This window comes from Coloeus monedula (assembly GCF_965178545.1).
Source record: "Coloeus monedula genome assembly, chromosome: 16".
NCBI classification, from domain to species: domain Eukaryota; kingdom Metazoa; phylum Chordata; class Aves; order Passeriformes; family Corvidae; genus Coloeus; species Coloeus monedula.
Genome location: NC_138796.1, coordinates 13,176,820 through 13,195,352, shown reverse-complemented (window position 1 = coordinate 13,195,352; position 18,533 = coordinate 13,176,820). Strand labels below are relative to the sequence as shown.

Here is an 18,533-nt window from a genome sequence, read left to right as displayed (position 1 = left end):
ATAATGTGCTCAGCTGAACTAAATGAGTTCCTTGTACAGCTCCCATTAACAGTGAAATTATGCTCAGATGAGCTCAATTCAGAGCAATCTGAGCTACAGACTGTGGTCTCACGTTAAAAGAAGGTGTTAAGATCTCTTGGTGGACTGAGGGGAGAGGATTTGTTTGAGAATCAAATAAATTTAACAGGATGGTGTCTTGCTAATTGGTTTTTTGGTGTTCTGGGTATGTTTTTGCCTGATTCATTGTAGCATCAACCAGTTAAACTTTCCACCTCAGCCTTTCCTAGGGCTTTACCTGTGGAAGATCAGGGCTGGATATGTGGAGAGGACTTGGCAAGAGAGCAGGATGGGTCATTTTGGAAAGGGTGGAAGCTTGTGTTTATTTGTTGTTGCTGGTCCACAGGCACCTCACCTGTGCACAGCACGTGGGGTTTTGCTTGGGTCTCTCAGTCTTGGGGCCTTTCTTGCAAGGAGAAAATGAGTACCTGGATCAGACCCAACACTGCATCCCTCACCCTGAGAAATGGGCGAGGGAAAGCACATCCTGTGTGCACCTTCCCAAAGATGCAGCCTGCAGTACCCCCCCTCCAGCCCCAGGGCTGTGTGTGCGTGTGGGGAAGTGCCAGGAGAGCAGAGGGGAGGGAGGCACAAGATGGAAGTGCCCCTGGTGACAGCAGTGAGGATTTATGTGCCATCAGGGTGATTTGCCTGACAGCACGTGGCTCCCTCCCAAGCTCAGTGCTCTGAGGTACTGCATGGATCTGTCACCTTCCCTGGGAATGAGGCAATAATTTACCCTGTGAATAGTGCTGGGAAAGGCAATGGGAGAAGGAAGGTGCCATTCAGCACAAAAGCTGACAAAATCTGATTGTTAAGTACCAGTCAGTACATTAAACTTCATATCTCTCTAAAGAGCAAGGAGGGAGAGAAATGCCTTGTATTATACAGAGACATGTTACAGGAGACAAATGCCAAGTGAATACTTTATAAAACTGGTGTGGTTTAATGCATTTTGTAGTCAATAGCCTGTCTTTTGTCTGCCCTTCGTTGTGACAGCTGCAGTGTGCCACAGACCTTAAATCAACAAAAAGCAGTGGAATATCCTGCTCTGGCTGCTTGGCAAAGAGCTGCTGTTCAAGTCTGCCTTCTTTAGAGAACTTGGCTCCCCCAGCACACCTTCTGGCTTGACTGTTTTGAGATTTGCACTTTGGTTTGCAAATCTGCTGTCAATTCAGGAAAATGACACCGTGATTAGGAAATGAATGTAATTCTGATACAGACCTTTTGTAGGCAAAAAAGATTGGCAAAAGTGGTAGTGGAAGGAAGGAAGAATTAGAATCCTGATTATCAAGTAGAGAGATAATAATCAGATATGGTGAGCTGGGATTTGTGTATTGAAGGCAACACTTGGAAGCAGAGGGGATGTGGCGTAGTAGAGTTTGCCAAAATTCCTTGTGCCCTTAGGTTGAAGGTTGTGTTTAAAAGGTGTGAAACAGTTTCAAATACAGTCAGTGACTGAGTCGAGAGGTTGTTCTACTGATGGTGTAAGCAAGCAGGGACTTACAAATGGATTATGGATGGTTCTTGAGGAGAATATTTTCATTTAGGAGTTTTATTTAGAAGCTCTTCTGGCACTCAGTGCTGGAGACTAAGGACTGAGCAAAAAGGCTTGGTCAGAACCACTTGTGAACAAGCAAAACCTTCAGAACTGAACTGAACTCTTTTTGTCATTCAAGCCAATCTAAGAATCGTTAAAATACAAGCTGAAACCAAGGTTCTCAAATAAGTACAACTCTGGAATTGGAGGGATTTTTAAAGCATGGCAATTTGCAGTGAGCTGGGACAGCTATTCATTACTCCATCAGAATGTGTCTTGTTTCCTATGAAAAAGGAATAATTTGATCCGCCAGTTTACACCATGTAGTTTTCATTAGGTTAAAATCATACCTGGTCAAACGTGGGGGTAGGGTTAGGAGTTGAATACAGTATGTAGATTATCACCCTTCTTTAGTATACCTAGAAATGTAAAGGTTGAAATGAAGATTTACCTTGTTCTTGTCCACCAGGTTGAAATAATTAACCCAAATGCCTTAAACATAAGCATTTTCTCATTTTGTTCTTAATCTTTTGTAAAGACTCCATTAATACTTAAATTTCTCCAATCTCTTGTGGAATCTGTTAATAGCTTTATACAGTGTCAAGGAAAATCATCGATGCAGTGTTTAGAAATGGAGTTAAGTCAAACGTTCCCGTAGTTGCTCTTTGTTAAAATAATTGACATCTTGATTTGTTGTACAAGAAATCTTCATTTATTTGCCTTTCCTATAAAGCTTTTCACCTTTTTTGTTCCTTTGGAACTCCTTTAAATAATTGGAGTCAGACAGGCAAAATTTTCCTGTTGTCAAATCTTCTTGTTTATATATTTTTATATTTTGGAAAACAGAAGGTAAATAATTTCCTTGACTGCCTTTCCACAAACTAGACCAGTGTATGCTTTCTTCCTGCCACAGCCTGCCCCCACTCTGAATCGCACTGTTCATATTTCAGTCTTTAATGGTAAACTCATTTTTTGAGTGCTTTCACATTGTGTCGTTCAGGAAATTTTCATGCAGGTGAGATGAGAAAAAAGAAAACAACTTTCAATTATCTTGTGTTACTTTAAATTACCATTATGGATCTAATTGTGGTCTATTTGCTGCTTCATTTTCTGGTGAATTGGCATTGGGGTTACAAACCACATTAGCTTTTTCAGCTTAAGCAACATCAGAAAATGTAAACTTGAAGCCTCCAATGACGTTTTTAATCTCAGAAAAATAGCAGTGATTTTTTTCAATTGTTTTTCAATCAATAGCAAGCAAATCAAATCTCCATGCTGGCTAAAAATGCTTAGCACAATTGTAATACGTGTCTATTTCTGAAAAAGTGAAATTACTTTCAAAAACATTATTTAAACAAACAGAGATGCATTAATATTTCTGAAATTACTCAAATCGTGTTGTAGATATTTATTACACACATTTTCCATACATTCTAGGTTCCCCTTTTTGCTGTGCACCTGTTTTTATGAACATTTTTGCCTTAGGATTATACCCTGGAAGCCACAGGAAGATGTGTGAGTGAGGTGGGAGAAGAGTTACATCCAGTCTGTAGTGTTGACTTCTGTCACGAGTACAGTCAACAGACATAATAATGGTAAAAAAGCTCAGCTGATCTCAGTTTTCAGAGCTTTTTTTTTTGTTTTCTTTGCTTTTTTTTTTTTTTTTTTTCTGTCAGGCTGAGCCCCTGGTTTTGTGTTCTGTGCACTCTCTAGAGTGTTGCATCCTACTTGCATTTTTTTTTTTTTTTTAGCTGGTTAAGTTTTAAGTCTCTGTGAGAAAATGCAGTTGTATTGAGCAGCTGAGGAGCTGCAAGTAAAGCTACAGAGAGGTCTTAATGTATATAATTTGTCACTATTATTTCACTGTTATTTCAGTCTATGAATAGAAAACAGACTTTGTTTAGAAATTCAGTTTTTATCTCTGTCTTCTTCCTCGTTACCCAGCAAAACGTGTTGGTGGTTGTGGGGATGGGGAAGAGGAGGAGGGGCCCTTCTGTGTGCAGGGATTTCTTGTGGCTGTGAGGGATGCAAAATACAATGGCAGCTCCAACAGCAGAGAGGAGAGGACAGAAATGCTAAATATTCCAGCTGTGCTGCAATGACACGTCCCTGTTTCATATCAAGTACCTCAGCAATCTTGATTTTATTATTTATAATACAGCTATTTGTATTGCAGGCAGCGTTGGAATTAAGCACAGCTTAATTCTCAGTTTGGGCACTACGGCTCTGAACATGTTTATTTCCTGGGATATATTTTCATACTTGCCTGGTATATCTTTATATGTTATTGTTTATGGTGTTATTTCTGGACTGCAAACCTGCATTGTGCTTTTTAAAATTCATTTTCACAAGTTCAGAAATAAAACTCAGTGAGAAAAAGCTGTGAAATGAGGCAGGCCAGGCTTTACAAATTGCAGAGTAATCCCAGACTGCTGTTTTACTACTATTTCCAAGTTATCTCTGCCTGGAGTAAGAGCAAAACTCTTTAATACAGGGCTGCTCTGAAGTTTTATTAAACCAGTTGCTTAGTGTGAAATTAATTTGTTCAGGAAGGAATATAAATCAGCTGAGGTGAAAGAAAATTGATTTTTACATCACCTTTCACTTGTTGCACTCTTAGTAGTATAAGCTTCATTAGACTCTTGGAGTGTTTATAGGTGTTATAAAATGTTTAACACTTGATGTATTGAGGTACTTGAAAGGGTTTCAGGCATTAGAGGTTTATATTGAGATTCCATTGCTATCAGTCTGGTGTTTGGCACATTGGGAAGGAAATGTGTGCTCTATTCTTAGCCATAAATGGAAACTTTTTGTCTGACACTACAGGACTGATACATGCAGTGAGAAACTCCAAGACTGGGAAACAATGCTGAAGCATCAAAGGTAAATTTGGTATAAATAGCTGGTTCACAAAGATAATGGAAGTCACAAAAAGCATTTGGAATTGTGCAGGAATTCATAAATGCTCCAGTCTGGTGGGCATTTTGCTTCTGTGTTCCAGCTGTCAGTCCAACTTCCCCGAAATGTGATACTTGAGGTGTTTCTCCTTGCAGTGCATGTGTAATTATGCTTCTGTTACAGTACACGTGCTGACAGGGCAGAGTATTTGCTGTGAGATAAAAGAACGAGGTAGAGAAGACAAAAAATACTGAGAAACCCAATCCTGAGACATATGACACAGTTTACTTTTAAGTTACAGGTCTTAAAAATTTATCAGTGCAATTTATTACTGTGTGTTCAGAACTTCCTAGAAATGCAACAGGTTTTACATATAATGACAGTAATTTTCTTTCAGACTACGAAGTAGTTGTGTGCTTTCCTAAAGCCAGCTGATTTATGGAATAAATGGGATAATATCTGTGTTAGGTTTCTGGACTTTGAGCTTTTGTCTCATGTACAGCAGTTGGTATCTTAGTGCATTGCTGATCTGTTCTGCTAAGGGAAGTTAAGTTTGGAAAATACATCCAGAATGCTTCTATATACTGAAAATCCTCACTTCATGTGTTCTTGAAGGTGTATTTGAGCCAGCTGATTCTGTGTAAATTGCTGCTCCTGTGGTGGAGCAGTTCAGAAATGAGTTTTCAGTCATTGCACACCTGGACCAGCAGCTAATGCTGCTTGTGCTCACTGGTCTCCTGCCAGTGGGGGAGAGACAGATGCCACTCTAATTAATAGTCAAAATTAATACCCTTCATGATTGAAAATGATTGAGGGAAGGCAGTATAAACAAGTTAATTTTCTCCCCGTTTTTAGAAATTAATTTTTTTCTCCTTGAGTCCCCACCCCTTGAGTGTTGTCTTTGTGAGTCTGGAGAGCAGACAGGCAGAGCTCCTAGAGGACATCAGTTTACAATGCTGTAGGCAGCAGAAACGAAGTTTATTTCAGGAATACAAGCTGTGTGTTGATTCTTCATCCTTCTAACCAAAGATGTGTATTTACTTAATGAAGTAAAATTTTTTAACTCTTCACTACTAGCAAATTAGAAAAGCTGAACTCAGTTTTTCTTCATATTGCTGGATTTAATTTCAAAACTGTGTAATCTTTAATATATAATTTACAGTCACTTGGACAGAGGCTCTCTCTGAATTCTTATTCGAAGAATGAGGGCACACTTCAGTTGTTGTTTTTGTATGATTTTATGTGCCTTTAGTCACCTCTGAGGTTTTTCAGTGGGGTGCTACTATTTTTCTTATGCTTGAGTAACAGCCCATCGTCTCTGGTTTGCTTCAGCATGCCAAGGAAAACATGCAAAGATGAAGCAGGTTACTTCACACCATTAAAAGGGTATTTTGATTCCATGGGAGTATAAGCAGTGAATTCCTTTTGCAATAAAAATGCTGGCTTGATTAGAAAGGGTTTCCTACTAAGAAAGAGCTAATTACATTGATAGCACATTAACAGAATATGTAACTTGAGTAAAGATGCAACAATAAATCAAATATAGCAATTACATAAATTGGAGCATCTTTGAAAAGTAGGACAAGTTATCTGAGTGTGTTATTTATTTAATACCAACTTAATATCACGAGAGCAAACAGTAAGACAGGTGAAGTACATCGAAATATTAATTATATGCATCCATGCCATAACTTATAAGAAATGCTTACTTACTGCTCCTCTTCAAGGGAATTGCTGATAGAAGTTAAAGCATAACATGTTGAATTATTCACAAGTATCTGAATTTTGATGGGTAGATCTAACTGATACCCAGAAGAGCTTTGATATTTAAACAGGACAAAGACATTTTACCAGTTCTCTGTGAGTTGTGGCTATGAGACTTGAATCATTCCTTCTGCAGAGTTTTCAAGCTACAGACTGTGAAGGTATATTTTTGAACAAAGAAAATAATCTTGTTTTTGTTTAGTAGGCTAGATCTTATTAATGATTTAAAATGTTTAATATTTTTAATTCCAAAAGTATTTCCAAAATGTTTTACAAGGTAAGATTAAAAAAAAAAACAAACCAAAAAACATTGCCACCATTTCTTTAGACAAACTATTATCTGACAGCAGTATGTGGTGCTTTCAAAGTGATTGTCTTCAGTGACAAGATACTGAGCCATTTTTTATTTGAATAATTTGGAATAAAATTCCATTGGAGCAAGCAGTTATCTCCTAGTCCTTCTAACAATTTCTCTTAACCCCTAGAAAGATTAAGACACCTTACACTGCAGCCAGGCAGGATTTGGTTTTTGCCCTGAAGCATGGCAGCTTTATGAATCCAATCTAACTCTTGATTGCAAATAGAGATAATAATTTAGATACTACAGCTGGCAAACAGCTTTGGGCACTTGGTGGCTGCTCTGGAGGCTGTGGCAGCACAGCCCATGCAGCTCCTGCCAGCTCTGGCCGCTCTCCACCCCTCATTCCCCAGGACAGGATCAGCACCTACACAGGGGCACTTCCCAGCTCCGAGGGAACTTGCTGCTCCTGGATTGAGAAGCCAAAGAGCAGCAGAGCAGCTTTCATGAGGATAAATTAGTTTGGAGAAGATTCTGTCTTCTCTGAGTTGCCACTGCTGGGGAGCGCGTAGAAGCAGCGCCAGTTTCGGCAGGAAGGATTGTTCACACACCCTCTTTGGGAAGCAGTGGGGAGGGCAGTTTGAGGAACATCCAGTTTTAGTATTGTTTCAACCACTTCACGCTCAGTTTGAGCCCAGGTTACTGCACTTTCATATCTGCACTCTCTGAAGAGAGATGCTGATCTGTTGCTTAGCATCAGAGATGATCTTTTTCTAAGGCTCAATTAAGAAATCCGTGAAGAAATATTTTTATGGGAATAGAGGAGCTATTGCTTCATTTCTGTATTAGGTCTGAGAAGTGAATGCTGATTGTGAGTGGAATCCCTGAGAAATGTAGCTTTGGTCGAGAAGAGAGTAAGAATGAGCAGTAGTTTTTGTGCCATAATAATCGTATTTGTATGATCTGGAGCTTCAGCTGCTTATTCCCTCTGTAGATTGAAAATAGTTACATTTTCATGGTATAAGCCAAACTCCACAGTGCCTCAATCCTCTGTATCTTGTGTCCCACAAAACCTCTGATCCCGAGGGATGTGGATCAGCACTCCTGGCTGCATCCCTGCATGGGCAGGCTCAGCAGCACATGATGTGCTTGTTGAGGGACAGGAGTTCAGTGTTTATCCCTTGTTTTATGATGCAGCAAATACAATTTGGTTTCTTGTAGTGCTGGCTGCCTTGGTGCTTATGAAATGTAAATGAAATGAAGAGATGGGATTGAATGTGTAAGTCTGGGATTGTTTTGGAAAGCAGTTCTGCAGGAAAACTTGCATGGAGAATGATCAAGTGTTAATAGAGGGAGTTCTGTGAGGATGCAGTATAAGGAATCATTGCACAAAGTGAGGCCTGTCATGTTCAAAGGTAATGTGGGGAGTAGGAAAAGTAATGGAATAATTTAAATATGAAAGTCAATGAAATGTAATGAATCAAAGTATGACTAACAAGGTGATTTAGTGAGATAGAGTTAAGCTAGATGCAATGTGATTTTAAAAGAAAAAGGTAGGCTTAATAATAGAAGTGTAGACATTTGAAGCAAAATACAAAACAAGCACAAGAGTCTAAGGGGAGCTAATGTTTAGTAACAGTATTTTCAGTGTAAAAACTATTAGGCATTTAATTATAATTTTGTTCATTTAAAACCAACTCCTACATATATAACATTTATATAACAAGCAAAAAAAGCCCAGGAACAACTTGCCAGGTTGTTGTACCATAAAATAAACATTAAATGGAAAAAAAAAAAAGGGCTATGACTTTACAGTGCCACTGTAAAATAAACAATTAATATATTACTGTACAAAGCACAGTACTAAGCAGTGTTGGATAAAATAAAAAATAAAACATGGGTAAGACTTAGGGGTAGAATTAAGTTTAAACAACACCTAGAAATTTGTTCATTGGTGACCTAATGTGGGACTAGTGAGACCACTGGTTAGATATCATGTTAGAGTAACATATACTGAGGTTTAAAATATTTCTTGTGATTTTGGCTTCACAGCTGAACATGCTAAATACAAGCCATAAATTTTTGGAAATTTGGGCAAATTCTTAAATGTTTTAAAGTAGCAGATTTCTGGCTCAAAGGATTTGGCCCTGCAAAAAAAGAAACTGCATAGCCTATTTGATGTACTCCTGTGTCTGATGAGCAAGACAAGGACTGGGGACACAGTGTTCTGGTATTGAAATTAAATATTTATTTTGTTGCTTCTTTACCAATATCTAAATGTAGACTAAAATTATATTTTCTCATTCCATTGTTTCCCTCAGTAAATGGGAAGTACTGTTGTTTCTTTTATAAGAGGAAAATTCCTTATTCCTTTTTAGATTAAAAAAAAAAAATTTCAAAGTGAGCTCTGCACTGAGAATTTGTATGCTGAGCCTGTCAGACTGTGAATCTTTATTATTACTGAGCTTTATCCTTGAGTACATAGCTTGCAATCCAGTTTGAATATTAAGTGTCAGGCTCAAATGCTCTGGTGAGAGATTTGCAGGAGCCGGCAGGCTCCTGTCCCAGCCTTGGCAGCCTCTGACCACTCACGGTGATGAGTGGTTTTATTTCACAGGTGTCACTTTGCTGGGGTGAAGCTCCTGAAGCTGTGAGTGATGAAGGTGGTACCATTACCTGCAGCCTGTGATTTTCCTGGGATGCTGGGGAAGGTTATGGAGGAAGAAAAAAATGTATGGAACTGGTCATTCGGGAACGTGCGATGTTTACAAATCTGGTTCTTTTTCTGCTTTAGATGTAGCACACCTTGAAAGAACTCATTAAAAACAAACAAACAACACCTTTTTTGTTTATTTACAAATAACCAATCTGGGCCTAAGAGTTTTCCACTGATGTATTCTGTGTGCCTGGCCTATGGGTTGCATCATGTGTACTTTTCAGTCCTTTTTACTCCCAGTGAAGATCATGTTACTCTTGGGGAAAATCTGCTGCTTGACACAGCTGAGCTTCCTCCTTCCTTTCCTTCTGATCAGAGGAGAGTGCTTAAACTCCAGTGTAGGATCTGCATGGACTTCTCTGTACTTGTGACTTTACATTTTGCAATCATTGTCAAATTACACCCAGCTGGAAGCAACGACAATAAACAATTCTTTCAAAAACAGCCCCAGCCCAAGGCTGTCATGTGTTGTATAAAACAAACACTAACTTTTCTTTTGAAATCAGTTGTAGTTGTTCTAACATAGCAGGAATAAATTTCCAAACATGGTAGGCTTAGATTATTTTATTTTTGCTTCTTTTTCAGACTGAAATAATTTTTCTTCATAAACAGTAAGAATCCTTTTGATAAAACTACGATAGCCCCCATGGAAAGGCAGCAATAACTTCTGCCTTCTCTGCAGCAATGGGCCTGTGGTGGGTGCCATGGGCTGGGGATGGCCTCCAGCATGGTTGATGGGACATCTGGGGGAAGGCTGGACCCTTTTGAGACCTGATGACCTTACAAAAGTCTGTTTTCCTGCGTATTGGTGTTTGCCATCTAATCCATCCCACCGCTTCTCTGTCTCCAGCACATGAAATGATGCTTTTATTTTCTGTGGTGATAAAAATGTCTTTGGATCAGAAAATTTGGTGTGTTTGGATGAGAAAATTTGCTCAACTGATGTGTGGAGTGTGATGAGCTTGTCTTGGGTGAGGGGCCACTGATCTACCCAAACAGGTTTTGTTACAATCCACGTTAAATGCAGGGTGTTGCGTGCATCATCTACCCAAATTAGATTTTTTTCTTTGCTTTGTCCACAAGAGACATTCTCCAGTCAGTGGGATGTGATGGACCCTCTAACTATTATTTTTCTGTTAGGGCTCATAGATGTAGCTCAGAGTTGTGCTGTTTCTCTAAGAATAATTATGTCATAAGTCACAAAGCTGTTGGATAAACTGGTGGGTTTTGGTTTGTTTTTATTTTTTCTTATTCTAGTCCTTGATTTCAAATGTTATTTATTAACATCTACAGTTCTTAAGCAATGTCAAAATTTCTGTTAATAAATAATATCAAATAGATAAGTTTACCATTCTTCTCTCTACATGGGATATTTCTTTCCAAACTCCCTTACAGAGGTGTGATTCATTTCTTGACCTTTGATAGATGAGAGAACCACTAGTTTAAAAATGCAGAATGTAAACCCTCTGTTCTGGAAGTATAATGTTCCTGCTTTTTAGTGTTTGTCAGGAGCAAGGTATTCATAGTTAAAAGTTCACCACTGGAATAGGTGGAAGGACTTTTCTAGTGGTAGATGGGAACAGTTAAGCCTTTTTGAAATTATTTTGTTATTTCTGCACCTCCTTTGAGTGTGTTGTTCCCTCGAATTTGTGATAAATGATCTCAGTGTGGTGGGCACAGCCGTGCATTACCATGGTTAACATGGCAGCAATCTTGCTGGTATTGGTGGAATTGTTCCACCTGCTCATGAGGCAGAACAGTCTGTACTGCAGAAAAGTGGGGAGAAACAAACAAAAAAAAAAATCAGAAGAAGAGTTCTGGAACTCGTAAGAGTCACGATGACAATAGGAATAGAGAAACTCCATGCCCTGGGCCTTGCCCCTTCCCTGCATTGACAGAGGAGCTGATTCTCCCAGAGCTGAGGCTCTGCTTGTGAGCTCTCTCTGCAGCCAAAATTCTGAAAGGTCCTTTTGTAAGAGACCAACATTTCTTTCAACTTCATAATATGTTTATTGCCATACTTAATCCTACCGTTTTTATGCTGAATAAATATGTAAACATCCACATGGCCTCAGTCACAGGAGTAACCATTTTTAACTCAGTGGCTTACCTTATTTTTTAAAAAAGCAGGTATTTATTTAAACCTTCTGGCAGTTTCAGTCACAGGTAGGGGGATATACCTCGTAAATGATGGTTTTATCTCAGGTAAGATATGGAAATAGGAGCAAAGATAGCTTGAGGTTATCACAGTTTAGTTCTGCACTGCAGCACGTGGAGGGCTGCTGCCCCTTAGAGCTCAGAGGGGGCACGAAGAACTTACACAGCTTGTAAACTATTTTAAAAATAAAATTTTAACAGGTGTGTGCCATTTTCCTCTGTAACACCATGCAGTTGTGAAGGCAGTGGTGGTCACAGTCTCTGCTGCACAGACCTTTCAGATGATGTATTGAAGTTCTTATCTGTTTTGTCATCACATTGCCCAGAATATGCGCTGAGGGGCAGAGCCCTACGAACGAGTTGCACCATAGAGTGATGTGCCAAAGGTTCAGGACAGAGCTGGGATGGAGTCTGTTCTCGCCTTCCCCCTGTCTCCCCTCCTATACAGATACAAACAATACAGAACAGAGCATCAACCAGCAAACACAGTGCAGGGCACTAACATTTGCATTTAATATTTCAAATAAGTTCTTATGCCAAGAGAAGCTATTCAATTTTAAGTGCTATTTGGACAAATCCCTGCTCACATTCACCAAATCTCAGTGTTTATCCTGCTATCACAAAAAAATCCCTTCCATTACTCCCTTGTACAAAAACATGCTCTCTGTATCCCTTGGATTCCAAATGTGCTGCGTGCCATTTTAATTTTGAGACAAAAATTTACTTAATTTTGAAAGATCAGAGATTGAGACTTCATGGAAAATTATTTTCAGAGGACTTTACAATATTCTTCATTTTATAGTGAATATTTGCTTCCAGCAATAACTGCAACTGTCTTCTTAATCATCTTCATGATATTATCCTTTGCAGCAGTCCCATATACCCCACCTTTCCCTTCCACACAAAGCATCATTCCTGATGTCGTATCAGATGTTTTTTCTCCTCCTTGAGTTTCTTCTGTGCCCACTTCACAGGGTACAGTCTGTGCTTGGTGCTTTGTTCTTCCCAAGATTCCCACTCCAGGGCACCTTGATTCCATCCTGCTCTTGTCACACAGAGCACTCCCTGGGGACATGGGGCCACCTTTCCATCGCAACAGCAGCACTCCTCAGAGGAAAAGGCAACCCAGGAGGGTCTGAACAGGCATCCAGCAGGTGTCTGGTGGCTGTGGCTGCACTGAGTGCCAGGTTTAAGCCCCGTGACTCCGGGTGCAGATGTCCCAGGGCCTGGGTGCAGCTGGCAGCTCCCGAGGGAACAGAGCCAGGAGCTTCGGGCTCTCCCCAGGGAGCACAGCCCAGCTGGGTCCAGAGAGCAGAGCCAGCTCCTGAGATGGGTCTGGCCACTGACAGCCCCAGGATCCATCTGGGGACTCCAGGAGCAGCAGTGCATTGGGATGGAGGGGACGGAGGCAAGGGGACCATTGGGGTCTGAAATCCCCACAGGAACTGAAAGGTTGGAGAGAAGGGGCAGTGTAGGTCTAAGAGGGCCATGTCTGAGGATCAGCCAGGGCTGGAGATGGAAGCCCCATGGCACAGTTTAGCCCAGGACCCAGAACCTGAGAAGCAATAATTTTTTCTATTGTGATAAGAAATGCTGTTCTGTAAAATATTAATTATGATGATTGAATTTTAAAAAGTGTCATACTAAGGTGATGCTTAAGATTTCGGATTACATTTAATGGTAATAAAGTGCAGCTAGAAATGCTCAGTAAATGGTTTCAATCCCCCTCTTCTAAGGCTAATCAATGCAGTGAGCTGCTCTGTGTTGAGTATCCTGGCATAAATATCAAATGTGGTTTATCATATTCCAGTTGCATTTCATTTTTTCTCCTTTTTCCTTTTTTTAACCTGATGTTCTGAGGATTTCCTTTTAGTGCCTACGAACATCTCCTTTTGACAGACAGTGCAAATTAAAAGATATGGCTGGGCAAAGGAAACTGAAACCCAAATATGCCCCCTGGGTTTTCATTTACAGTTAGAAGCTACAGACACAATTACTGCTGACAGAAATGCAGAAGCCAGTGGCAGAGTGCATGTGGCAGTAGAGTCATGCCAGGCAGTAATTGGGAAGATTATTTTTAATCAGAGCATATCCTACAGCCCAAACATTAGAAATCTCTTGTAAGGCTGACAGGAAATTAAACTGAGACCAAACAAAAAAAGCCTCAAAATAGAAGTAATATGGTTAGAAGTCTAATGATGGCAAAACTCGCTGCTTGCTGTATTTGGCTGTTATCTAAAGGGAATGGATTTTAACTTGCAGCAGCAGATATCATTGTTTAATTGCATTTTTAGAACAGAATTAAAAATTATCAGATTAGATCAATTTAGACGTAGGCTTTTGATAAAGGTCTGAAGCAGTGGATGTTAAGTCAGACTTAGTAACTGTATATATGTATTAGTAGTGGTTTTTATTATTGCTTTAGGTTCTTTTTTTTTTTTTTTTCTTTAATATAATGCTTAATGAAGCCACTGCTATGGGAAAATAATAACATATCTGGGATACTCTTGGAATGCTTGGGGTAGAGTGATATTTTATGAAGCCTGAATGGCCTGGGGCTCTCTCTCAGTGACCCTGCAGAACAGCCTCGGCTTTTTTGGGCTGCCTGAGCTGCTGCCCCGAGGGAGAAGCCCTTGGGGTATCTTGATACTTATCTGTGCACCTGACACTTTGACCTCGAAACACTTTTTCATTCTTAACTGAGTCTTAATAGATCCTCATCTCTGCCAAACTTCTCCTTACACACTTTGCAGGGCTTCCTCCAGTTGCCTCTCGAGTTTTCCATGGCTCTGGACAGAACAGGAGCACTGCAGAAGAGTTCTGCTGTTCTTTGTGTGCCTGGCACGTACAAATGTTGTAATACCAGATGCAAGCAAAACTTTGCTGATTGGGAATTTATTTCTGAGTCATAGGAGTGCAAAACAAGAGCCCACTTTGTGTTTTGCTACAATTTATGGCAGCTGTGGAAAAGAAAATTTAGCATTGAAAATGTGCATCTCGTGTTGCTCCGCAGGATTGCTTGTAGTTGTGTGGACAGCTCTCAATGGCATTTCATGTCAGTGTAAAGAATCAGGTGTAATGTCCAAGTCCAGAATCAACCAGGTTGAGACCTGTAAATAGGATTTTATCAGACTTTAGGGGGTTTTCCCATGAAACTACTGGCATTTTCCAGCTGTATTTCCTTCTACTGAAAATTGCTTTGTGTAATCATATGAATGCACTTGAAATCTTGCTCATTGTTTAGGTATTGCCTGAGTAGCTGGGTAACAAATTAAGTATGCTTGGTAAGATAGACAAATTCGGCCCAGTGGTCTGTACAAGCCCTGGAGATTCTGACCTGCTGTGGGGTAGGTGATGGAATGTCATCTGTGTTGTGGGATTTGCCCTGCACGAGGAGCTGCCCTGAGCTGGATGGTGGTGGCCAGGGGGCTGTACTGCCCCAGCAGGACCGGGCATTCCCTCGGGTGGGGAGAAATCTGTACAAAGTGGAAGTTTCTAAGTGTGTCCAACACTTCTTTTGCCCAACAATATGTAAATAGAAAGAAACTTGTGTGTTCAGCTCAGAAATTGGTTATTGGGAGGGTTTGGGCAGTCAGTTGCAGTTGATGCTGAGAGCACCAGTGTGAAGTTGGCTGTTAACTCTGAGAGATGCTCTCCTAGATGGTCCCAGCTCCAAGAAGACAGAAATTCAAGTGTGTTTGCTGTTCCTGCTTGTCAGCTTTCCAAATTCTGAAGTTCTTTTCTCAGAGTGTGTGGTCATTGCAATGCTGCCTGGCATATTTGTAGAGCTTGTGTCTTTCTGGTACTGCTGGTTCTTGTTCCCATTTTTCCTCAGTTGCAGTAGATAGAACCAAATCCTCTGATTTTTTAGTTTACTGATTTATTTAATTTTTTTGTTTAAAATGAAACCACATATAAGGAGGAGGATATTGTGTGAAAAAACTATCCAATATGTTTACTGTTTGGAATTTTACTGAAGTGGATATAAACTATCTTAAATTTACCTACGGAATGATTTGATTATACTCTGACCTAGGTGTGTATTATCCTTGGAGACTCAAAATATGACCAACGATTCTGTTTTCAGGGGTATTTGTACCAAACAGTACATATTGCCATTTGCACGTGGAAATGAAAAATGCATGTAGGGTGAATCTGTTAGGTAAAACATGGCTGAGCTTACTGTAACTACTAAAATTCAGTGAAAAATTCTGTAAAATGTTGCATGTCGCAGCTGCTCATTAATTAGAAAGAGTGGCATGGAATAGAGTGTTACCCTATTGGAATTCCCAAATATGTGCTTGTAAAATATATTCTGAATGGCCCCCTTTTGGTTATGCATTTTATGATAATTTTTCTTTTGCAAAAATTGCTTCAAATTTTCCATGGAAGGATACCCAGAAAGCAAATTACAGTGGTGTGTTCCTATTGAAACAGAAACCTGTGCTGGGGAAAATTTACAGTTATAGCTTAGTAATGTCTATTTTAGTAGGTAAATTTGCAATGAAAACATAGATTTTCTGGTTTCAAATGCATTGCAAACTGTCTGAACGTTATTTACTGTGCATGAAATGTTCAATAAATAAATAATAAAATCACACTTGTGAATCAATAACCAGAATTTGCTGTTTGGCTTTGTACTACAATAAAAATGCACTTATGGCCCAACAGTGTGTACAGTGACAGCCCAAGCAGTGCATTAGCAATTGCATTTTTTGTTGAATCTTTAAGCCTTCCTTGAGTGCAGGGCACAAGCAGGAGCTCTTCTGAATCCGTCATTCCCAATAAGAATGTGTTTTTCTTTCCCCAGGAAACTCCACAGAAGCCCCATGCAAGTGGTGCCTATTGTTTCCATGAGCGGAGCCTCCTCTCAGTAAGTGCTCTGATTTTTGTGTTGCCTGTTGATTTTCCAACATCTCTCCTGTGCTGCCACAATTAAGGCAGAAATACTTTGGACTCCCCAGCTTGCTGTGCTGCTGCTGCATCACCAGACTCATAGAGCACAAGTAAAGGGTCTGATGGCTTTTAGCCTTCAGTGAGCAGCAGCTTGTCAGTGACATGCTTAGAAAACCAGCTTGCCTGGTTCTGGCTGTAGGTTAAAGTGATTTTCTCTTGTACTGCCCTTGTATGTGTTTGGGATGTTTCACTGTCGTGTTTGTGCCACCTTTGGCTGATTACTTTGTGTACAGATTTCTCACAGACACTTTTCCCCCTCAGAACAGCTAAGGATAATTAATTCATCATGCTTTCCTTTATAAAATGCTCTCGTAAAGTCAGAATAGGGAATATCATGAATTAACCTCCAAAATTTATAGGACACGTGAAAAAAATATTTGTGCTGATTAATTTTTTGCCTTTTCCTTTCTGAGAAAAGGCTTTCAAATCCAAAACACTTGTTGCTCATTCATACTTGGAATTTATTCTCTAGTAAAGTTTTTCATTGTAGCACATACATAAACCCAATAATGATTAAGCCCTTTTTATTCAGGATATAACTTCCTATACTTACAGTAAATACAGAAGTATCAGACAAAACTGTGTAATTCTTGGTAGATGTGTATTTTATACTTCTTTAGCAGTTTTTAATAGTGCTCTGCTTAAAATAAACTCCAGTTCTCAGATATGTTGCATTGGGTAATGAGCATGGCTTGTTCTGTATTAGGCTGAGTATATTTTTGCTTTATATACATTTATAATTACACTCTTTGTTCTGTGTTGCACATGGGTATTGACAAAATCATAGACAACATTCACCTTTTTGTTCTGCTGTATTAATTCTGCTGTGAGAAGCTGAGTTCTGCCCCAACACACAAAGTTTCGTGTCACTGAAAAAATTAGACACACAGTGCCTGCTAGAAAAATGAAGAGGTTTGCATTTATTCTCCTACACTGAACACAATCTTCCTCTTAATGTCTTTGAAATAAGATTTCATTATTTCAAAAAGACTGCCTGCCTTACTGGATGAAAAAAAAAGCCTGTTCATCTTGAGGACAGATTTAAATCAATTCTGTAGTGCTCAGCGTGCTTGTTGCTTTTAGCTTTTCCTCTGCCACGAACAGTATTTTTTAGCACAGAATAACCTTACAGCCCTTAGCAGAATTTGATGCAATAGACAGCTTCTGTTAGAAAAATTCTGGTAAAAATTGCACGACGGAGGTTGTGGTTTCTAACCCAGGGGAGACAGCGGTCCCTGAGATAATCACAGCATTTTTTGAGGAAGCTAACATTAATTTGACTGTGAATACAGTGCCTCAGTAGCTATAAATGCAGTTTCCAGGAAAAGATACTCATTTTTCTCTCAACAAGCTAAAGCAGAGGTTTGGGGATCTACAAGGAGAAAGAAGAAGAAAATGCTCATTTGGAACCTGAGGAAGGTTTAACTCTGCCAAACCTCCACGTGCATAATTTGTTGCTTATTTTCCCCGGTGCTCATAACCCAGCAGCAGGACTGTCTCTCAGCTGTGGGGCCAAGGGGTCCCTGGGTCAGCAGGCTCAGCCCCAGCCCTTGTGTTGCCTGGAAAGAGCCTCAGGATCGGAGCTGGCTCCTGGCAGCTCCCTCTGCCCAGGCGGGATGCCCTCCTCACCCGGGACACGGGGACATGGCTACGGTACTGCTGAAATGTTCTGTCCTGTTCCTTTCCTGAGAAAAAGCACTGCAAAACAGAAATTCTGGTCCAGCACACAGGTGTTAAGGTGTTGGAATTGTATGTATTGAAACAAATATCTGCCTCTTCTCACAAATCTCTTGTGATAAGCAAATTTTGTATTCAGTATCCTTCAGCTGAATTTTAGTTTAATTCCTAGCTGTGGTTGCTTTGCAGTATTTTCCTACTTCATTTTGATAGAGAAATATGTTGAGGTAAGTACAGATTTAACAGTCTAACTACAGAGAAATCCTGGATTTTAAAATTCAGTTTCACAACCTATGGATTTAGGTGTTTGACCTTCTGTTAATGGTGCAGTAGTGCCTACAGTGCTCCAGCGAAGCTGCAGTGCATTGAGTACACCAGTAAACAAAGCAATAGAAGACAGTTCCAGAAAACCACTGAAAATAAGCATGACAGGCAGAGGAGATAGAATTGTTCCAAATATACTGTGGGAA

General features: G+C 39.9%; 1 protein-coding gene across 2 annotated transcripts in view; it reads left to right on the top strand.

Moving 5' to 3' along the window:
• Positions 1 to 18,533, top strand: part of RBFOX1 (RNA binding fox-1 homolog 1) — a gene marked incomplete at its 5' end in the record, with an annotated part of 1,111,952 nt that overhangs the window by 445,272 nt on the left and 648,147 nt on the right. For both annotated transcript variants that reach the window (XM_082292358.1, XM_082292365.1), the window contains one exon: positions 16,241 to 16,303. In XM_082292358.1, coding sequence (XP_082148484.1) covers positions 16,241 to 16,303 — 63 coding nt within the window. The remainder of the gene's footprint in view (positions 1 to 16,240; positions 16,304 to 18,533) is intronic.